At 45.2% G+C, this 24152-nt stretch overlaps 1 protein-coding gene across 1 annotated transcript in view; it reads right to left on the reverse strand.

The window, feature by feature from the left end:
• Positions 1 to 24152, reverse strand: part of LIMD1 (LIM domain containing 1) — an 85419-nt gene that overhangs the window by 25495 nt on the left and 35772 nt on the right. The window contains exon 2 of the mRNA XM_007983926.3: positions 21358 to 21459. Coding sequence (XP_007982117.2) covers positions 21358 to 21459 — 102 coding nt within the window. The remainder of the gene's footprint in view (positions 1 to 21357; positions 21460 to 24152) is intronic.

Here is a 24152-nt window from a genome sequence, read left to right on the forward strand (position 1 = left end):
CACGTCAATGTCAAGGAGCAGCGCAAGGATACAGGAATTGATTATTTTGGGGAATCACTTGAAATCACACCCAAGGATTACGCCTAACTTTCTGGAGTAAAAATATGATACTTATGAGTTACACATTATCATTTGCATTTCATAAGTGAGGAAATTGAGGCTTACCCAGGTAGCTGTGCTTGTTCCACTGCACCATGAGGCCATCTAGCAGTATTTAATGCTTGTTGGATGCACACGTATACGCAGAATCCAGTTTCTCTCTTCTGCCAGGAAATGGGACAGGGCTTACTTTTTTTTTTTTTTTTTTTTGAGAGAGGGTCTTGTTCTGTTGCCCAGGCTGGAGTGCAGCGGTGCAATCATAGCTCACTGAAGCCTCGAATTCCTGGCCTCAGGAATCCTCCCATCTTGGCCTCCCAAAGCGTTGAGACTACAGGTGTGAGTTACCACATCTGGCCGGAAAAGGGAGTTTTCATTCAAGTACTTTCTAGGTACTGGGCCCTTTGCTTGCCTCATGTCTCACTTAAGTGTCATCAACAATTCTGTAAAAACTCCTTGTGATGACAGGCATTTGGATGTAACTTGACAGGTAACCTTCCACTTGGAGACAGGCTAAAGTTTGTATCTTTGGAGAAAGCGGGTTGCTGACAGGAGGCTGAGGCCAGGTAGGAAACAGCAAGCAACCTGGTGCTGAGAAGCAGGGAGGCAGAAAAGGTATTCTCCAGGCTGAATCACCCTAGATCTGGCCAATGGAACGATGCCAACTGACCTGAAAATTCCTGGAATCACTGCCACTGTCCTGAAAGTTCCAATCAAGAGCAGGATCCAGAATCCTCCTTACTGATATTTAAGCTAGAGCACCCAACCGCCACTAGGTGGTGCTAAACCACAGCCAGGACAAGGACAGACTGAAGCAGCACAACTTTCCCCAAGCCGGCCAGCCCTGGAGGCCTGCTTGAGTCATTTCATTAATCTTGCAATAATGTGCCCTGATGTTTGGGCAGCTGAAACTCACTTGTTGGCCGGGCGTGGTAGCTCAAGCCTGTAATCTCAGCACTTTGGGAGGCTGAGGTGGGCGGATCACGAGGTCAGGAGGCCGAGACTGTCCTGGCCAACATGGTGAAACCCCGTCTCTACTAAAAATACAAAAATTAGCTGGGTGTGGTGGTGCGCGCCTGTAATCCCAGCTACTCGGGAAGCTGAGGCAGGAGAATCGCTTGAACCCGGGAGGCAGGGGTTGCAGTGAGCCGAGACTGCACCACTGCACTCCAGCCTGGCAACAGAGCGAGACTCCGTCTCAAAAAAAAAAAAAAAAAGAGAAAAAAGAAATTCACTTATTGCATTATGGTCAAGTTACTGATGCTTTTTTTTAATGATGGAGACACAAAAGCTAAAGAGGTTAAATTTACCTATGTAGCTAAAAATTAAATAGAAGAGTTGAAATTCAAACCCAAGTCTCTCTCGTGCAAGTCAACACTCTTTCCACCACTCTACACTGTCTCTCTTGTTGTCTATTCCAAAAGGAATATCTCTTAGACTAAGGAGAATGTCTTAGTCGTTTTAGGCTGTTAGAACAAAATACCATAAACTGAGTAGCTTAAACAATAGACATTTATTTCTCCCAGCTCTGGAGGTTGGAAGTCCAACATCAGGGTGCTAGTAGGGTCAGGTTCTTAGTGAGGATCCAGTTCCTGATTTACAGATGGCTGTCTTCTTGCTATGTTCTCACATGGCGGAAAGGGAACTAACTAAATCTCTGAGCTCTTCTCATAAGGACACTAATCCCATTCATGAAGTCTCCACCCTCATGACTTAATCACCACCCAAAGACTCCACCTCCAAATACCGTAATGTTGGGATTAGAGTTTCAACATCGGGATTTGCGGAGGGGCAGTATAAACGCTCAGTCCTTCCAGGGAAGAAGACGGATTTCCTGGCATTCCCAATTAAACGTCCCTCTGCTCCCTTAAAGAGGCAAATTTCACTGTCCTCACTGACTTGCTATGGCGGCTCATACGTAGAGATGTAACACCAGGGAGCCGCTGTGGCTATGGCGGAGCTAATAAGGACAGAGGACAAAATGGAATAGCCAATGGATAAACACCAAAAACTGAGGTGATTCTCAAATCTTTAGCATGCTTCAGAACCACCAGGTGGGTTAGTTAAAACACAGATTGCTGACTTAGTAAGTGCGGGAAGGGGCCCGAGACTCTGCATTTCTAGTTAACTTCCCTAGTGATGCTGATGGTGCCAGTCCAGGGACCACACATTGAGAACCACCAAGTCAGGCTATGCCTCAGGCGTGTCTCTGAACTGGCACTTCCATTTGATGCTGTTCATCTTGGTCAAAAATGTGAAGACCTAAACCGTCCCTGGATAATCAGCATCAAACATAACGCTGCGGTGGGAGTGCCAGTGCTACATCTTTACAATTCTACTTTCAGAATCGTCCTGCTTCCAACAGGGGAATTCCCTCCACTAGGAAATAGCTGATGATAGTCACACTAAATATATAATCAATAGACCATTTTTACAGTTTTAGAATACAGTAGTCAGAAGTGCTCTTTATTTTATTTACGTCAGCCATGTATAAAATATTGACTAATAGGCTGGGCATGGTGGTTCATGCCTATAATCCCAGCACTTTGGGAGGCTGAGGCAGGCAGGTCGCTTGAGGTCAGGAGTTCGACACCAGCTTGGCCAACATGGTGAAACCCTGTCTCTACTAAAAATACAAAAATTAGCCAGGTGTGGTGGCATGAGCCTGTAATCCCAGCTACTCAGGAGGCTGAGGCAGGTGAATCGCCTGAACCTGGGTGGCAGAGGTTGCAGTGAGTTCAGATCGCACCATTGCACTCAAGCCTGGGTGACAGAGTGACGACTTGTCTCAAAAAAAAAAAAAAAAAAAGACTGATCAATGTGCAGATTCACAGAGAATCCACTCCAAAAAGACACTTTCCACAGATGTAGTGAATTATTATTATTATTATTTTTGAGACAGGGTCTTATTCTGTCACCCAGGCTGGAGTGCAGTGGTGCAATCTCCTTCTGGGCTAGAGCAGTCCTCCCACCTTAGCCTCAAGTAGCTGGGAACACATGCGGATGCCACCATGCCTGGCTAATTTTTTGTGTGTATTTTTAGTAGAGACTCACCATGGGCAACTCACATGGGCAACTCACCATTTGCCCAAGCTGGTCTCGAACTCCGGGGCTCGGGCTATCCACCTGCCTCGGCCTCCCACAGTGCTGGGATTACAGGCGTGAGCCACCATGCAGGCTGTGAATGAGTATTTTATATTTGCCTTCAGGCCATCTTCAGTTGAAAAGAGAAAAATGCATCTAAAGCCAGTGTAGTTTAACAAAGAAAACAAGAGTTGGGGACATCATAAAAAGAGGTCAGCCATTTAATCTGACAAAACTAAAACTTGCAATAATACTCACCATTCTTCCTTCCCTATAAAACAGAAATGAGCTATAACCTATTCTAGAAACATAATTGGTCCTTGGCAGTAAGACTCCACCACAAATTTCAGTTCCAAAATATCTCCCTGAGAAGTAAAAATGCAAGGGTTTCCCAACAATGAGAAGAGTTCCGGAGAAAAGAAAGCAAACATTAGCAGTCACTTGGATTGTTTTGGTCGTACTGTCCCAGTTAGTGACTTCTACCTGTACTGTCCATGGTGGCTACCAGCCACATATGGTCATTTATATGTAAATTTAAATCAATTAAGATAACATTACAAATTTAGCACCAGGGCTTGAACAAGTATATCTTGAGTACTTAATGGCCACTTGTGACTAGGGTAGCTTTAGAATATCTGCATCATCACACAAAATTCTACCCAATCTACTTCTTCAAACAGCTTTTCTAGAATAGGTTTTTTGGTTTTTTTTTTTTTGAGACAGGGTCTCGCTGTGTAGCTCAGAGTGGAGTGCAGTGGTGCAATCTTGGCTCCAGCAAACTCTGCCTTCTGGACTCAAGCCATCTTCCTGCCTCAACCTCCTGAGTAGCTGGGACTACAGGCATGCGTCATCACACTCAGGTAATTTTTGTATTTTTAGTAGAGATGGGATTTCACCACTTTGGCCAGGTTGGTCTCAAATTCCTGACCTCAGGTGATCCGGCTGCCTCAGCCTCCCAAAGTGCTAGGATTACAGGCATAGGCCGCCACACCCAGTCCCAGAATAGGTTAACTCTTAAAAGACATTGCTGAAAACAAATCAATTTGGTTTGGCTCAAGTGAAGGAAAGATCCAGCCTTGATTGTGCAGGCTTGCCCAGTCTCAGTAAGCCAAGGGGCACGGCAGAAAGGGGCAAGCACTTTCTGCTGTGGAAAAGTACTCAGGCTTGGGGTCCAACCTTGCCTTTGCCCCTTCCCTGAAACGAGACCCTGGCTGCCACCGAAACCCTTCAGGTTCCCTGGTGAGGATAAAAGTGGGATCACAGTGGGGAACACAGCCCAGTGCACCTCGTACCAGGTATCTGGTGTGACTGTTGCCAGCATCCCTACCTGACCTTCCGTTTCCTCAAACGACACCCACCAGAGCTAAAAATCACAACCATCACCCTCTCCCCCTGCTCATCCAAATCCCCTACATCACTCCTTCCTTCTCAGTTTATCTGTGGCAAAGGGCTAGGTACGGGAGGCTTTTGTTTTTAATTTCCATCTGTCAGACTTACTATCTTGTAAAATACAATAATATAGGAAAATGAAACATAAAATCCAAGCCCCAAATGTAGTTATTATCCAATTCAACTGACACAAAGCCACTCTGTCAAACTCTTAGGAAGGTCTCGAAACGTTCTTGTCTCTTTCTCGGCCTTTGCCGGTGCTGGCCAAGGACCATGATCTGAGCAGTGCTGCCTCATGCTCCAATTCTCTTCTCAGGTGCCGCTCCAAAGTCTGTCTTTGTCTTATAGTTAGTTTTCCATTTCCCCTATTCCAGGCTATTACCGTCTGGATCAGAGATGAGAATACTGCACAGAGAGACAACCCAGAGATGTGCAGAGAGACGTCTCCTTTAAGTATTCAGCAGAGCACCGATCAGCTCTTGCCTGTGAGGAAACTAACCAGAGTCAGAGGACAAACATCTGCAGGATTAGCAAGAACAGTGCCTGGCACCCACAAAAGCTAGAAACAGTGCCTATTCCCACCAGCCCTGAAAATGAGGAATAATAGAGCCCTAGACTGAGCTCTGCTCTGAATTCATCTAATAAATCATAAAAGCAAGACTGGAAAGGATCACTGTTCCTAAATAATTTAACTGCATCTCAGAACAATGCTCAGAAGATTTAAAGAATACGAAATATCCAAGATGCAATAAGGTAAAGTTTACAACGTCTGGCAGCCAATCAAATATTCCCAGGCATGCAAAGAGGCAGGAAAGCACAACCCATAGGGAAGAGAATAATCAATCTATGGAAATCAACCCCGATCAGACACAGATATTAGAATTAGCAGAGAAGGACATTAAAAGCTATTGTTTCCATATTCAATATGTTGGAAATGTTAAGTAGCAACATGGAAAATATTAAAAAGGCTCAAATTGAGCTGCTAGAGATGAAAACCAAAATGTCTGAGATAAAGAATACACTGGCTGGCCGGGCATGGTGGCTCTCACCTGTAATGCCAGCACTTAGGGAGGCCAAGGAAGGCGTATCACTTGAGGCCAGGAGTTGGAGATCAGCCTGGCCAACATGATAAAACCCCATCTCTACTAAAAATACAAAAATTAGCCAGGCATGGTGGCTCATGCCTGCAATCCCAGCTCCTTAGGAGGCTGAAGCATGAAAATCGCTGGAACCTGGGAGGCAGAGGTTGCAGTGAGCCGAGATCACACCATTGCACTCTAGCCTGGGCAACAGAGCAAGACTCTGTCTCAAAATAAATAAATAACAGGCCGGGTGCAGTGGCTCACACCTGTAATCCTAGCACTTTGGGAGGCCGAGGCGGGTGGATTACCTGAGGTCAGGAGTTTGAGACCAGCCCGGCCAGTGTGGCAAAACCCTGTCTCTACTAAAAATTCAAAAATTAGCTGAGTGTGGTGGTGCACGCCTGTAATCCCAGCTACTTGGGAGGCTGAGGAAGGAGAATCACTTGAACCCGGGAGGTGGAGGCTGCATTGAGCCAAGATCACGCCATTACACTCCAGCCTGCACAATGGGGGCGAGACTCCATCCTAAAAAACATAAATGGACATCTGCTCTTTGACAAACCTGAGAAAAACAAGCAATGGGGAAAGGATTCCCTACTTAATAAATGGTGCTGGGAAAACTGGCTAGCCATATCTAGAAAGCTGAAACTGGATATCTTAACACCTTATACAAAAATTAACTCAAGATGGATTAAAGACTTAAATGTAAGACCTAAAACCATAAAAACCCTAGAAGAAAATCTAGGCAATACCATTCAAGACACAGGCACAGGCAAAGACTTCATGACTAGAACACCAGAAGCAATGGCAACGAAAGCCAAAATAGACAAATGGGATCTAATTAAACTAAAGGGTTTCTGCACAGCAAAAGAAACTATCAGCACAGTGAACAGGCAACCTACAGAATGGGAGAAAATTTTTGCAATCTATCCATCTGACAAAAGACTAATATCCAGAATCTACAAAGAACTTAAACAAATTTACAAGAAAAAAAAAAACCATTAAAAAGTGGGCAAAGGATATGAACAGACACTTCTCAAAAGAAGACATTTATGCAGCCAACAGACACATGAAAAAATGTTCATCATCACTGGTCATTAGAGAAATGCAAATCAAAACCACAACGAGATACCATCTCACGCCAGTTAGAAAGGCGATCATTAAAAAGTCAGGAAACAACAGATGCTGGACAGGATATGGGAAATAGGAATGCTTTTACACTGTTGGTGGGAGTGTAAATTAGTTCAACCATTGTGGAAGACAGTGTGGCAACTCCTCAAGGATCTAGAACTAGAAATATCATTTGACCCAGCAATCCCATTATTGGGTATATACCCAAAGGATTATAAATCATACTGCTATAAAGACTCATGCACACGCATGTTTATTGCAGCACTATTCACAATAGCAAAGACTTGGAACCAGCCCAAATGTCCATCAGTAATAGACTGGATAAAGAAAATGTGGCACATATATACCACATAATACTATGCAGCCATAAAAAAGGATGAGCTCATGTCCTTTGTAGGGACATGGATGAAGCTGGAAACCATCATTCTCAGCAAACTATCACAAGGACAGAAAACCAAACACCGTATGTTCTCACTCATAAGTGGGAGTTGAACAATGAGAACATGTGGACACAGGGAGGTGACATCATACACTGTGGCCTGTCAGGGGGGTGGGGGACTGGGGGAGGGATAACATTAGGAGAAATACCTAATGTAAATGATGAGTTGATGGGTGCAGCACACCAACATGGCACATGTATACATATGTAACAAACCTGCACATTGTACACATGTACCCCAGAACTTAAAGTATAATAAAATAAATAAATAAATAATAAATAACAAAAAACTTTTAAAAAATTTTAGAAAAGAGAATACATTGGATGCGATTAATGGCAGATTACACCTTGCAAGAGAAGACATTAGTGAATTTAAAGGTACAGCAATAGAAAATGTCCAAAATTAAATGAGAGGAAAAGAATTTTTTAAATAATGAAATGGGCATAAGTGAGCTGTGGGACAACTTCAGGGTGCCTAAGATTGGAGTAATTGGAGTCCCTAGTGGAAGGGGAGAAATGTAAAGAAACGGATTTGATGAAGACTACAAACCCGCAGATCCAAGAAGCTCAACAAACCCCTAAGCACAAGAAACATGAAAAGTATATCAAGGGATATCATAATCAAATTTCTCCAAATCAATGATAAAATCTTAAAAGCAGTCAGAAGAGGGGAAAAACATGTTACATACAGAGAATAGAGATATCAAATTTCTCATTAAAAACAAAATAAGAAAATAGTAAAAACGAAAAGAAACAAACAAAAAAAAATTAAGGAACTCAAAAAGTATCAAGCTAGAATTCTATATCCAGCAAAAAAATACATATTTTAAAATAAAAAAAGTGAAAGAAAGATAAATTCAGATATACAAAAGTTTAAAGAATTCATCACCAGATCAGCACGCGAAAAAGAAAAAATGTTAAGAGAAGTCCTTCAAGCAGAAGGAAAAATGGTACCAGATGAAAAAACCGGAATCTAAACAAAGGGATGAGGAGGAGCAGAAATGGCAAATGTATGGACAAGTGAGACTTTTTTCTTATTAGTTAAATCTCTTTAAAACTTTTAGAAGAAAACATGGACATGAATCTTCGTGACCTTGGGTCAGCCAACGTTTTCCTACAAGACGCACCAAAAACACAGGCAAAAAAAGAAAAAAAAAGTAGATAAATTATACTGTATCAAAGATTTAAAACCTTTGTGCCATAAACAATACCACCAAGAAAATGAAATGACAGTCCACAGAATGAAAGAAAATTTTTGCAAATCCTATATCTGACAGGAGATTGATATGTAAAACATATAAAGAACTATTAAGACTCAATAATAAAAAGACAATCCAAGTAAAAATAAGCAGGGAATTGAGAAGACTTTTTTCCACATTAAGACATACAAATGGCCAATAAATGTATGAAAAGATGCCCAACATCATTAATCATCAGGAAAATGCAAATCAAAACCACAATGAGATCCAACTTCACACCAAATAGGATAGTTAGAATAAAAAAAACTAGATAAGCATAAGTGTTGGCAAGTATGTGGAAATACTGGTACCCTCATACATGGCTGGTGGGAATGTAAAATGGTAAAGCTTCTTTGAAAAACAGGTCCTCAAAAGGTCATAGTTACCATATGACCCAGCAATTTCACTCCTAGTATTTACCCAAGAGAACAGAAATGATATGTTCACATAAACACCTGTCTAGGAATGTTCATAGCAACATTATTCATAATAGCCAAAAATAAAAACAAGTATCTATCAACTGCTGAATCGATAAACAAAATATGCTACATCATCTATACAAGGGAATAGCATTCAGCCCCAAAAAGGTATGAGATACTGATTCATGCTACAACGTGGATGAACCTGGAATGCATGCTAAGTGAAAAAAGCCAGATACAGAAGATCATACATGATATGATTCCATTCATATGAAATATCCAGAATAGGCAAATCTATAGGGATAGGAAGTAGATCAGTAGTTGCTTAGGGATGAGGCAAGGCGGGTGAGGAGGTGAAGTGATGCGTATCAGGTAATGGGGAAGTGTCACCTTTATTTATTCCAACATTTATTCTGTGTTCAGAATTATACCAAAGGTGCTGAAGGGTTATAAGGAGTAAAATCATGATCAGTTAAACCCTGTCCCTATTCTCCCAAAACCGATCATCTAGGGGGAGACAGAGATCCCTGCAAACAGTTTCAATCCAATCACAATTGAAAACACCCTAGGGCAGGCAAATGAACAAGGTACACGTGGGACCCAAGATGAGGGGAGCCGCAATGGAGATGGCATTGGAAGACACTGAAGGGTGAGTGATGTTCACCTGGGTGGTGATGAAGGGTAAGGGTGACAAGGTACGGGGGTAGAAAATGACAGGGGCTTCAGCGCTTCAGGAGGCTGTGGGGCAGCGGGGGAGGGGGCTAGTTTGAAAGAAGACAGGAAAGAAGTTAGAACTAATTTAAGGAATGTCTTAAACACCAGGCAAAAGAACTGCACTACAATGTTAAGGCAAAAAGTAGCTGAAGGTCTCTGAGCTGGAGAGTGGCCTCCTCACTGCTGTGCCCAGAGACCAGACTGGAGGTGACAGCAGTGATCCATGCAAGAGACAGAGATGGTCTGCCCAAAACAGGGCATCCAAATGCCACCAGTGGTGACCACTGCAGGGCTGCTGCTGACGTGGAGAGGCAGCTGTTACCCTGCCCCTGAACACAGGGAAGGGTCTGCATCCTCTGGCCAGGCGTTGGATTTGCCAGACCCCCAGGCTGGCCCGTGCCCTGTCATGCATCTGGTCCTTGAAAACCCGGCCACAGGATCCACAGCCAGCCAACCTCAGTACTCCTGGGAAGAGTCTGGGAGCTCCCATGGTAAGAGTTCACTTCCCCTTTAAACTTTAACTGGCAGGAAGGTTATGTTGGCTTTGAGTCATCAAATCAACAGGATCTTACGCAGCAGATGGTTATGAAGGCTATGGAGCAATGAGGGAAAAGGCATATGATATATCTGTAAGTGGAAAAAGCAGGGCATGAAAGCAAACATACACTGTGATGACAACCAGGCAAAAACGTCTATGCAGGTACACCATACGTTTTTGGAGGTTCTTTTTGGTATTGAATTATAGGTGATTTTCTTCTTCCATATATACTTTTTGACAATGTGACTATATTGACTTGGTGATGTATAAAGTATCAAAAACAAGAAACTTCATGAGTAATTTCCCACTAATAAGTGAACCCTGGCTAAGAAGATTTAGAGGCTGGGCATTGTGGCTCGCACTTGTAATTCCAGCACTTTGGGAGGCCAAGGCAGGAGGATCACTTGAGCCCAGGAGTTTGAGACCAATCTGGGCAACATAGTGGGACTCTATCTCTACAAAAATTAATTTTAAAAAAATTAGCCAGGGGACTAAAGGGACTGAGGTGGGAGGATCACTTGAGCCTGTGAGGCAGAGGTTGCGGTGAGCCATAATCGTAACACTGCACTCCAGCCTGAGTGACAGAGTGAGACTTTGTCCCCAAAAAAAAAAAAAAAAAAGATTTAGGAACAAGAGGCTTTATATGCAGTCCAATACAGTAGCCACAAGCTGCAGGTGGCTACTAAAATACATTTAAACTTTAATTAATTAAAATGAAATAAAATGGAAAATGCAGTTCCTTAGTCACACTAGCCACATTTCAAGTGCTCAAGAGCCCCACGTGGCTAGTAGCTGCTGTGTTGGATGGTGCAGGTCTATAGGTCAGAGAGAGACCAGAGGACTGAAGTCCACATGAAGGTCAAGTGGGCTGGTGGTGAGGCCCACTGCAGGGCCACAGCCAACTTCCCAGCTAACTTCATCACATCCCCCAGGATGCTCTCCCTGCACATGCAGATCTCAAAAACTGGGATCTCTGCAGGCAGAGCCAGAGGTCGGCACCGCAACAGGCTCCTTGTGATGGTGACTGACTGACGCACAGTGAGGGTGAAGGCCATGGATGTGGTGGCAAGCATATACGCAGTGGCTACGTGCCCCTGGGCATGAACCCACTTCCCCACTCACCAGCGGGGCAACCGCTCTGAGTCCCCATGACCTCTTGTGTAAGATGAGTGTGGCTGGAAGGCAAGCAAGGGACACAAGAAGACAGCCATGTGCAGCTTGTGTCTACTGTATTGGACTGCATATAAAGCCTCTAGTTCCTGAATCTTTTTTTTTTTTTTTGAGACAGAGTCTCACTCTGTCACTCAGTCTGGAGTGCGGTGGCACGATCATGGCTCACTGCAATAAATGCATTAAATGTTCCACAGACAGCAGCTCGCATTACACTGACTTACAGGCATGGATCCACTGATGGGCAACTATGAGTGCAAACAAAACTGTCGGTGAAAGGAGGAGAGAGGAGGGAAAGGAAAGGGAAGGAGAAGGAAGCTGAAGGGGCCAGAGCCAGGGGCAGAAATGTAAGAGAACAGCTGAGAGACACATGAAGAAGGGATACTCTCAGTGAGATGAGAGGGCCACGGAAACCTGAGGAGTGCCTATGATGCCAGAATACAGTCAGACCTGGGTAAAAGAGTTTACTCCCTAACCCAGGACTCTGGCTCTCAGATGAGGCACTGCGGTGCAACATCTTCCTGCTAATTACCATGTGATGCTCCTGTCGTATCGGAGCTGCTCTTCATTCTCCTCTTAGACTTGAGAAGACAGATGACACCCTGGGCACCACCAAGTATCACCCTTGGTCTGGGACTACCACGGGGGAAAGGTGCAGACTTCCAACAAAAACCAGACATGTGCAATATCAGGAGTTTACGATGGAGACACGGCAACATAAGGTACAGGTTACACCAAAGTTAACCTCTACAATATACTGCAAGACCCTCAGACTCTGTTCAGACGATAGGAACAAAGGAGTCTGATGGTCTCCCCTGTGAGGGACTTCCTGGCCTCTGACTGAACCAGCAGAGTCTGACCTGGGAAACCAGGTTTGGCCCCAACTCCAGCACACTAGCAGAACTAGGCTTGCAGGAGACAGACACAAGACACCCTTTGATAACCAAAGCAAGTGGCCCCTCCACTCTCTTCTGACCCCTGCGGCCCTCTGGCTAGCTCCAGCTTATTTTGGTTGCTTCCTGATCTTTCCTGTGCCCACTGATTTCCTTTAGCATCTGCCCACTCTTCCTTTCTCACGTTCTTGATCTTCAGCTTTTTCCTTAGGTCCTGCTGACTCATTCAGCTCATACAGAACTGCTGAATGTGATGAGAAATATTGGGACAATTCAACAGCTCAGAAATTCGGGGATCAAAGCCCTTAGTCCATTTCTCTACTTTGGGTGCATCCCACTATTGAATTCTAGCCCCCCATTCCCAGCCCCAGGCCACTCCTGCACTCACAACTCGAGGGTGGCCAAAAACCCAGTCTCTGTTGTCACACAACCCCAAGGCAGCTGCTGAACCTGAAAAGGCAAGGCAAGGCCCCATGGCTAGAGCCCGGCTCCTGTCTTTGCCAAATACTCTCTCTAAGCAAAGGTAATTTAATACAGTGGATAACAGCGAGAGCTGTGGATCCATGGGTCTTGGGTTCAAGTGCTGACCACACCACTTAACAGTGACGTAACCAACCACAAACTAAACTCCCCAAGCCTCAATCTGTACATCTTAAGTTAAGAGTAACAATAATAATGAACGCTGAACTCACTGAATTGTTACAGGATTTAGTGAGTCCCCATGGGCGGAGAAGGGCTACACGGTGTCAGGCCCACAGTAAGCTAGAAAGCTTACCTATAAATTATCTATAAATACCGCGGTGACTGTTTTACAGAAGCAGACCTGCATGAATTAAAGGAAGACCTCCCTAGTTCAGGCTCAACTAATTCAAAATGTGGAAGCATTTTCAGGGGCTGGGTTGATGAGGTCATTTACAAAGTCAACAAAAAAGGGAAAGGATTTCAGATGCAGTATTTAGACTGTAAGAAAAACAAAATAGCTGACAAGAACCCTCCAGTTCAGAGGGGTGAGTCAATCACCAAGCACTTACTCATTTGCTAAGAACCTCTGTTTCACAACACTAGGCTTGGTCCTAATTGTTTTATCTATCTCAAGTAACAAAATGGCATTTTGTGAGTGTTCTAGATGCAGGCTTTTTACTAAGAAAGGCTTTCTTCCAACTGGGTCTCAACAAGTGAGATTTTACTATAAATCCCATCCGCAATCTTCAACAGGCATGGACATTCGGTTTTTGGAAGGTGAAATGAGCAATGGTATATACTCTTAGTTTTGCTTTTTCTCCCCACTAAGGCATGGCTGGCAGGTCACAGTGCATCTTGTACCCAGGAATATAAACAGTAGGTTACACCACTGCAATTCATTCTGGCCTTGACTTACACATCCCAGAACCATCCCAAGTGGACCCTGTCTGGCCCTCTGCAGCGTTCCACTGAGCTCGGGCCTGCACTGGGCATAATTTCTGTCAGCTGTGGGACTGGCTGCTTCCCAACTTCCATCCCCAAGATGGGCACCCCCATGCTCCATGGGCTTCTGGCGGGGAGCGTGTATTTACCTAGTCCATCATTTTCCATCTTATATTATCAAAAAACTAATAGGAATCATGACAATGACATGGCAAGCAGGTTTCACCTGACTGTAGGATGGAATTTGTTTAGTCTATGAAATGAATGTCTTACTTTTAAACCTTAGTCTGCCTGGAGTGAGGACACAGGACCTTGCCTACTTCTCCCTCACAGACCATTCTTTTTTTTTTTTTGAGACGGAGTCTCACTCTGTTGCCCAGGATGGAGCACAGTGGCGCAATCTTGGCTCACTGCAAACTCCGCCTTCCGGGTTCAAGCGATTCTCCTGCCTCAGCCTCCCAAATAGCTAGGATTACAGGCACGTGCCACCACACCCAGTTAATTTTTGTATTTTCAGTAGAGATGGGGTTTTGCCATGTTACCCAAGCTGGCGTCAAACTCCTGACCTCAAGTGATCTACCTGCCTCAGCCTCCCAAAGTGCTGGGAGTACAGGCTGAGCCACCACGCCTGGCCTCACAGACTATTCTGGAAGGTGCTGAGAAGTCCACTCAACCCCACATATCAGCACATTGTTCCTCCTCTCACATTGCTGCTTCTGAGGCACAGGTGGGCGCCAGCCTCCCTCAGACAGGCCACTTGACACATAAGTGGACACAGCTGCCAACAAAGGCCACTCCTGACCTCTCCAAGGACCTCCCTCCCACTCCAGGGTGTGCCAACAGCTTCCTGAGAGCATCCAGAGCCAGTGGGGGACATGGCTGCCTGGGGTGGATAGAGCCTGAGAGGGGAGGAGGGAGACCCACAGCACTCATCTCCACGGCAACGAAACATTCCCAGCCCAAGGAGCACAGCAAGAAAGAAGGGAACTTGAACAAACCACACAAACACCCACACCACAACCTGATGCTTACTGCTAGCACGAACACCAAGGAAACAATCCCACAGAGGGAAGGAAAGATGCTGCACGAAGATGCTGGCTGGGGCTGTGTGTAACAACCCACAAGCCAGCCATGAACGGTGGCACGACTCAGTCGATCACCAAGTAACTTAAAATTACTATTATGAACTATGACATGATGTTAAATTAAAAAGGATACAACACTGTTTATATACTATGATCACAACTCTAAAAAGTGTGTATAAATTTGGAGAAAAACTGGCAAGGAAAACATAAAAGTGACAGTAGCTGAGCTACAACGCTAACATAACAGGTTTCTGTCTTTAAAATTTTCTTTGCAGCGGCCAGATGTGGTGGCTCATGCCTATAATCCCAGCACTTTGGGAGGCCAAGACAGACAGACTGCTTGAGCCCAGGAGTTCGAGACCAGCCTGGGCAACATAGCAAGACCCTGTCTCTACAAAAAATAATAAAAAATAGCTGCACATGGTGGTGCATGTCTGTAATCCCAGCTACTCAGGAGGCTGAGGTAGGAGGATTGCCTGAGCCCAAGAGTTCAAGTCTGCAGTGAGCTGTGATCGCACCACTGCACTCCAGCTTGTACGACAGAGCCAGACCCTGTGTCAAAAAAAAAAAAAAAAAAAAAAAAGGTTAAATTGTTCTCACAGCTTTCCCCATTGCTGCTTCTTATCAGTAGATGGGGAAATGTGCATATCCATGTAAGGTAACCTGCCTCAGTGCCTGGGAGAACCTGCACGTAGCCATGTACACAAAGATTTGCCTGGATCTTGGTGGAACACCTTGTAGGCTTCCAGAACACAAAAGGATGCATGGCTAGCTCTCATTCACCTCCCTATTCCCCTAGGAGCCTGTCACCAGACAGTGTCTTATCTCTAATGAGGTATGGGGATTTCTGCCTGCCCCTCAGAACAGAGCTGTGGGCTCTGAGATCACTTAGCTGCAGTCTAAAACTGCTTCTCAAAATCCCACTTGTGTGGCAGTCATCAGCCTCTTTTGCTTCAGTGTCATCCTCTGCAGTGTATGGGACAAGGATCCAGGAAGATGGTATGTTTGACATATTCGTTGTGTTGCCTATGTAAGTAATAAACAGCCTGAAGTAACAGAGACTTGTTGTATCTTTACCAAACTAGTCAGGCCCTGGACTTGCCCTGTAAATGTGTGTAAGCTTAACAGTATCCCAATACTATGTTTTAATGCAGTATCAATGGATCTCAAGAAGTATGTGTATATACCAACAGATACCTCCATATGCCATATGCTATATATAAAAATATAAAATATAAATAAAATATATATAAATAAATATAAAATCTGGCTTTACATACTATATATAGTGTTTTAAACTAGATTTTCATAAATGAAATGGGAAAATAGAAAAGATACATATACAAATGTGTTCAGAAATATACACACTAACCAGACTCTATCAATAAACAAAATAAGATAAAGAACAAAGAAAACACACTTCTTTTTGCTTGACTCGGTGGAATTAATCAGAGGAGGGAGAACCAGAAAAACAGGGAAGTACAAGTGAGCATAGATTCAAGAGGCCTGGATTCCATGCCAGCTCCATAGCCAGGTTTTTGACCTTGAGAAATTCTCTTTCCCTGTCTGTCCCCATTTTCTCTTCTAAGAAGGAGGGGATGCTCTATATGTACCCAGACCCCCAGCTGTGCCGTCTCCATGGTGCTGAGGCTCACAGAGACACACTCAGGACCTGCAGAGCTGAGACACAGAGCTCCCGGGTGCCTCCTTCTGCTGAAAGTTGAGGTAAAGGGCAGCAATCTGGTAACTGAAAAAAGGCAAGTCACCTCCAGTGTCTAAGAGAAGCTGCTGAGACACATGCCCAGTCTCCAACATTCCAACTGTTCTTTGGAATTGGAGAGGAAGTGGGACAGTCACACAGCAGGAGGGTGTGCAGCCCCAGAGCAAACAGCAATGCCCCTGTACTCACTTTTTGACAAAATCCGAATCCTCATTCCTTCAGCAACTCTGTTCTAGGGCCTGGTTTGCTGGCAATGGATCCACAGAGAGTGCAGTTCACCGTCTATGTAATAATACCAAGGGTCGGACATGGTGGCTTGCACTTGTAATTCCAACACCTTGGGAGGCCGAGGCAGGCAGATCACCTGAGGTCAGGAGTTCAAGACCAGCCTGGTTAACATGGTGAAACCCTGTCTCTACGAAAAATATAAAAATTAGCTGGGCCTGGTGGTGCATGCCTGTAGCCCCAGCTACTCAGGAGGCTGAGAGGCAGGAGAATCGCTTGAACCCAAGAGGCAGAGGTTGCAGTGAGCCGAGATCACGCCACTGCACTCCAGCCTGGGAAACAGAGTGAGATCTGTCTTAAAAACAAACAAACAAACAGAACAAAACAAAACAAAACAAAACAAGAAAGCAGAGTGCACCAAATTCAGGAGAAATCTCTTCCTGCTAAGGAAACAGGGAAGGCTTCCTGGAAGAGGAGGCATTTGAGCTGAGTCATAAGACTGGACAGACAAATGTATTAAGTGAATGGGGAGAGGCTATTCTAGAGAACAATGTGATCAGAGGCATGGAAGTGAAAAAGAGAAATTCAGTTTGACTGGAATAGGAAGCAGGAAGTGATAAGACAGGGACAAGACCACTAAGGCCTTCAATGCTAGACCAATCAAAAACCAAACCAGATCTGTCTTCCATAAGTATCTGTGCTTGTCACAATTTGAAGAAAGAGAAACTCACTCCATCAAGAAATAGACAGTCACACAAGCAGCCATGGGTGGAACCCACAGACTAATCTGCAATGGGTTGAATGTCTATGTCCCCCTAAAATTCCTATGTTAAAATCCCAACCTCTGGCCAGGCACAGTGGCTCACGCCTGTAATCCCAGCACTTTGGGAAGCCAAGGCGGGTAGATTACCTGAGGTCAGGACTTGGAGACCAGCCTGACCAACATGGAGAAATCCCATCTCTACTAAAAATACAAAAATTAGTTGGGCGTGGTGGCACATGGCTGTAATCCCAGCTACTTGGGAGGGTGAGGCAGGAGAATCACTTGAACCCGGGAGGCGGAGGTTGCGGTGAGCCAAGACCATGCCATTGCACTCCAGCCTGGGCAATAAAAGTGAAACTCCATCTCAAAAAAAAAAAAAAAAAAAAAAAAAAAAATTCCTAACCTCCAAGGTGATGGGATTAGGGGGTAGGGCCTTTGGGAGGTGATTCTCATGAGATGGGACCCTCAAGGAATGGGATTAGTGCCCTTATAAAGGAGATCCCAGAGAGCTCCCTTCCACCATATGAGTACCCAGGAAGCAGGCCCTTAACTGACACCTCATCTGCCAGCACCTTGATCTTGGACTTTCCAGCCTCTAAAACTGTGAGAAATACATTTCTATCGTTTATAAGCCAACCAGTGTATGGTACTTTGTTATAACAGTCCAAACAGACTAAGATGCTCATCAACTGGTTTTCCCTCACCAACAGCTTCCCTAATTCAAATGGTAATTGCTCGAGGTGGAAAACAGCCTCTCCTTAATATTTATTTTCTTTTTCCTGAAAAATAGAGCAAGTATTGAGAAACCGTTGCAGGAGTCAAAGGTCAAACATAAACTGTAAAGGAAGATCTGATACAAGCAGCCAAGAAACAAGAAAAAATGCTCAAGGGCCAGGTGTGGCGGCTCATGCCAGTAATCCCAGCCCTGTGGGAGGCTGAGGTGGGAGGATCACCAGAAGTCAGGAGCTCGAGACCAGCCTAGGCAATACAGCGAGACCTCTGTCTCTACAAAAATTTTAAAACATTAACTGGGCATGGTGGCACATGCCTGCAGTCCCAGCTACTCAGAAGCTGAGGCAGAAGGGTTGCTTGAGCTCAGGAGCTCAAGGCTGCAGTGCACTACAATTACATCACTGCACTCCAGCCTGGATGATAGAGCGAGACTCCATCTCAAAACAAAACAAACCTCCACATCATCAATGATCAAAGAAATGCAAATCAAAACCACAAAATGGCCATTACTAAAAAGTTAAAAAGTAGATGTTGGCAAGGTTATAGAGAAAAGGCAATGCTTATACACAGTTGGTGGGAGTGTAAATTAGTTCAGCCACTGTGGAAAGCAGTTTGGAGATTTCTCAAAGAACTAAAAATAGAGCTACTATTTGACCCAGCAATCCCATTACTGGATATACATGCAAAGAAAAGTAAACCTTCTACCAAAGATACCTGCACTCATGTTTATTACCACACTATTCACAATAGCAAAGACATGGAATCAACCTAGGTGCCCATCAGCAGTGGACTAAATAGAGAAAATGTGGTACATATACACCATGGAATACTACACAGCCATAAAAAAGAATGACATCATGTCCTTTGCAGCAACATAGAAACACAAGAAACAGAAAACCAAATATTGCATGTTCTCGCTTAGAAGTCGGAGCTAAACTTTGGATACACACAGACAAAAAGATGGGAACAATAGACAGTGGAGACTCCAAAAGGAGGGAAGAAGAGGAGAGGGAAAGGGCTGAAAAACTTTCTACTGGGTACTATGTTCACTGTCTGGGTGACAGGACCAATAGAAGCTCAAACTTCAGATTCACACAATATACCCTTGTAACAAACCTGCACCTCCTGAATCTAAAACTAAAATTAAAATGTAACTAACTAAACAAATAAATAAATAAAAGAGGGCCTAAACACAACTCCCATACAGATAAAATACAAACATATGCCCAAGGCTTTATTTAACTCATCAATTAATAAATGAACCAAAGAGTGGTATAATTGGGAGAATTCAAAGAACCATAGACCATCAGGAATGTTGAAATCAATTTGCTTAATAGATTGCAAAACTGGTCGGTCTCCACAGGGCAACAGTCATCAACTGCACCTCCACCGGACAGTCTGCATTGCTATAGACAAGAATCGTGTTTGTTACCATCAATATTCTACAACTTACAGAGTGCAACATAGCTCAGGCAAGGAAAGGCCCATAGACCCAGAGAATTCGATAACCAGACCACTCCTAGATTTCCACTGCAGACATTCACTAGGCTTTTTGATTCATCTCAAAGTCTTTCCCTACATACGTGAACACTGAACAATGGGTAAACCATAAACTCTCAGGCATGTGTTCCAGGGGAAATTGCAGTGAGGACTGAAGCATGAGGTTCAGAACTCAGGCATCTGCCTGGACCATGAAGGCTCAGCAGGTTAGGAGGACACTGGTTAACTATGTGCACTGGTTAACTTTATACTGAGAATTAGGATCTCTGGCTGTGAACAAGTTCTTCCCCTTCCCTTCTCCAGGAGGATCCAAAATGAGGAGCCCCAAACTAATGGTGGTCAGCCCTGACCACACCCTGGAAGAATTCGAGAAACTGTAAGAAAATACACTTGCCCCTCTTGGGTGGATGAGGTGGCTCACGCCTATAATCCCAGGACTTTGGGAGGCCGAGGAGGGTAGATCACAAGGTCAAGAGATCAAGACCATCCTGGCCAACATGTCTCTACTAAAAATAGAAAAATTAGCTGGGCGTGGTGGCGCACACCTGTAGTCCCTGCTACTCAGGAGGCTGAAGCAGGAGAATCACTTGAACCCAGGAAGCGGAGGTTGCAGTGAGCCGAGACTGCACCACTGCACTCCAGCCTGGCAACAGAGGGAGACTCCATCTCAAAAAAAACACACACACACACTTGCCCCACTCTAGGAATTCCAAGGGTGATGCCCTGGCCCCACCCTTGATTAGCAGAATCAGAGCTAAATCCTAATCTGATAGGATTAGCTAGGAATCTCGCTAATCTGATTCTGCTAATCAAGGGTGGGGCCAGGGCATCACTGGGTTTTAAAGTGTCCACAGGTGACTCTAATGAGCAGCAGGATTGCAAACCACGAGGCCAGATGGTAAGGAAGACCCCTTTGTCCCTGACACCCTGTGACTCTGCTGTAACGTTCCCTTTTAGTTGAGAGCTGCTAGCCTCAGGATAGGATTGAGAATATAAGCAGGACATTTTCTAAAAATACTCCTCAAAATTAATATTTGATAGAGACCAGAAAACAAGCACAATCCATAACTTGGTCAGACTTGGCAAGCATGCAATGTGTTAGAATCTTCCACAGGGAGCTGTTGCCATCCATTCAATCCAGACTCCTGATGGGCTGCCTGAATTATAATGCACGTACTGGAGTATAAAGATGCCCACAGGTGTGTGCTAGGTAGGCACCAGCACACGGGTGGCGTGCACACACACCTCATGCTCATACAGCAGCCTCCAAATCAAAGATGAGGTGAGGAAGTTGGTTACAGAGTAATAAAGGACCCCCCCACCTCACTCTGGGGTAGCTGACTGACTCGTCACTTTTGGTTGGCTGGCCCCACAGTGGGGGAGAGAACTGACAAACAGGGTAGACATGGCGAATCCCAGCACTTCCTCCCAAATCTTCTGAAACCTCTCCTTACATATTTCAAACCTGATGTGATTAGGGATCACTCTGAACTCGTTCAACTTATCACCAGAATCACAGGCAATCTTTGGTATTGTGTGAAGTCACCGTGCCCTGATCGGCCTCTGGTGGTGGTGAGAAACGCTGCTGTAAAAGACACTGTCTGGCTTTTCTGTGGGGCCGAGGAGGGCCATGGACCAACTGTCTCCGGAAAGATGATCTTCTCTCTCCTCCCTTTCTCGGTCCCCAAGTTCCTTCCCCATCCCCCACACACCCGACACCCACACCCACACTTACTGCAAGCTGCACAGGTAAAGCATGTGTCGTGGTAGAGGTTCCCCATGGCCTGGCAGGCCTGGCCAGCCCCAAACACCCCTTTGCTGCATTTCACACAGGCTCCTGCAAGGACAAGAGAAACATCAGTGAGTCAGGAGGGAACCAGTGTAAACTGAGTCATAAAAAAGCCAATGAACAAAGCATCATACCATCCCTCCCCGTGGCCAGCCCACCACCAAATCCAGTGGATGACTCATTTGAAGTGTCTTTCCCTCCCTCTCCCTCTGTCACTCTTTTAACTGCAGAAAACAGCTACCAGGCTGGACTTCCGTCCCACTTTCCCGGCTCCACTGTTATGCTAATGTTCAGAATACCTGGGCTTGGTCAACTCCCTCCCTCACCTGACCCAAAGCTTTCGAAGGTTCCCACTGTTTATAAGACAGTTCACAAAGATCGCACCATCACTATAATACGCCAAGCATGCAGGCTGGGCAATTTCTTTTCTTCTTCTTCTTCTTTTGAGACAGGGGTTCTCGGTATGTTGCCCAGACTGGCCTCGAACTCCTAGGCTAAAGCGCTCCTCCCGCCTCAGCCTCCCAAAGTGCTAGGATTACAGGTGTGAGCCACCATGCGTGGCCAGACAATTCTAACTAAATTATTTCCTTTATTTTTCAGTGGGAACCACCAACTAGGATTTAGTAACTTCAAGTTTTACAAGAAGTATATAACACCCCAAGCCCCGGGTTTGTCACACTGCAAGCAAGTGCTCTTCCCCGCCCTTCCACCAGCAGCTCCTCACCCCCTAACAAGTCCCACAGGGTCTTAGCCCAGCCTTTGCTGATGAGCCCCTACCTAGTACATTCTACTCCTGCCCTTCTGTTCACTCAAGTCCTGAGGCTTTCATCTCAGCCTGCTCCACGATTCCTTCCTCAGCCTCTTCAGCTCTCTGACTCTGGGGGCAACATGATGAATCAGAAATTTAAAGAGCCAGCCAGGTGTGGTGGCTCATGCCTATAATCCCAGTGCTTTGGGAGACCAGAGCAGGAGGACTGCTTGAGGCCAGGAGTTCAACACCAGCCTGGGCAACATAGGGAGATCATCCATCGAAAAGAAGGGAAGGGGAAGGGGAAGGGGGAAGGGGAAGGGGAGGAAAGGGAAAGGGGAAGGGGAAGAGGAAGGGTGGAAGGGGAAGGGGGGAAGGGGGGAAGGGGGGGAAGGGAATTTTTTTTGAGACAGAGTCTCACTCTGTCACCCAGGCTGGAGTGCAGTGGTACAATCTCAGCTCACTGCAACCTCCACCTCCCGGGTTCGATTCTCCTACCTCGGCCTTCCAAGCAGCTGAGACTACAGGCGCGCACAACCAAGCCCAGCTAATTTCTGTATTTTCTTTCTTTTTTTTTTTTTTTTTGAGATGGAGATTCGCTCTGTCGCCTAGGACGGAGTGCAGTGGCGCGATCTCGGCTCACTGCAAGCTCCGCCTCCCGGGTTCATACCACTCTCCTGCCTCAGTCTCCCGAGTAGCTGGGACTACAGGTGCCCGCCACCATGCCCGGCTAATTTGTTTGTATTTTCAGTAGAGACGGGGTTTCACCATGCTAGCCAGGATGGTCTCAATCTCTTGACCTGGTGATCCGCCTACCTCGGCCTCCCAAAGTGCTGGGACTACAGGCGTGAGCCACCGCGCCTGGCCAATTTTTGTATTTTCAGTAGAGACGGGGTTTCACCATGTTGGCCAGGCTGGTCTCTAACTACTGACCTCAGGTGATCCGCCTGCCTCAGCCTCCCAAAGTGCTGGGATGACAGGCATGAGCTACCACGCCTGGCCTGAAAAAACAAATTTAAAGAGCCAGGTTCTGAGCTTGAGCCTCCCACCTACCTGTGACTCCTGTAGTTTAGGTTAATGGTGATCAGCTCTCTGGGTGTCCATTTCTTAATTAGGAAATAGAGGTTCATTCCATCTGCCCTGCACGTTCCCAGGAGCAGCAATTAAAAGGGTTGCTTTGCAAACCAAAAAGTTCTAAAGAGTTAACCTGCCTCAACTACAAAGTGCTTATTGGGACACCTGGTCTAGAACAGCTCCACAATTTACCAGCTATGTGACGAGGGCAGACTAATTAAACTCCGACGTTGGGCTAGAAAATGGGGACAACAGTGGCCCCCTCGTAGGGTTACTGTGAGAGAATATGTGCAAAGTACTTAGTGCAGGGCCCCATACTTGGGAAATGCTCAATTAACAGGCAAATCATAAGGATGACAATCATGTTACTGCCTCCTGCGAAAAGTGCCTTCAGCTTAAAAAGAGCTGTCTAAGAAGTTCTGGGCCTCTCAGGATCTCACAAGGGCTCTGTGAATAGGCTGGAGGTTTCTCAGGCTAGGCCAGCCCAGAACCCCTACAGCAGCAGCCCAGGCTCCGGCCAGTCCACATCAAGGAGGCCCTGGAGTCTCCCTTCCAAAGAACTCCTCCATTACAGTCAAATGAAAGACAGCACAATTATGTAAACAACGCACAAGATGAAAAAAGATTCACGGAGGAATATATTAAAATATAAACAGTGGTTGTTTTACATTATAAAACTGTAGCTGGCCTTATTTCTTTATATTTCCTGTAGTTTTTTATAAGACAGCAGGCATTACTTTACAGATTTTAAAAGGTCATCTCAAAAAAGTGTTTGAATATGTTCAGGTATATTATATAATGTTAAAATTTTTGAAAAATCTACTTTACAGATTTTATAAATATAAATTGCTCCCCTAGCACCCAGCAAAGTAGCCAGCTGGCATCCTTTGGTCCGGAGGAGCTCATGCATCCTTTTCTA

Source organism: Chlorocebus sabaeus, chromosome 22 (genome assembly GCF_047675955.1).
Source record: "Chlorocebus sabaeus isolate Y175 chromosome 22, mChlSab1.0.hap1, whole genome shotgun sequence".
Classification (NCBI taxonomy): Eukaryota; Metazoa; Chordata; class Mammalia; order Primates; family Cercopithecidae; genus Chlorocebus; species Chlorocebus sabaeus.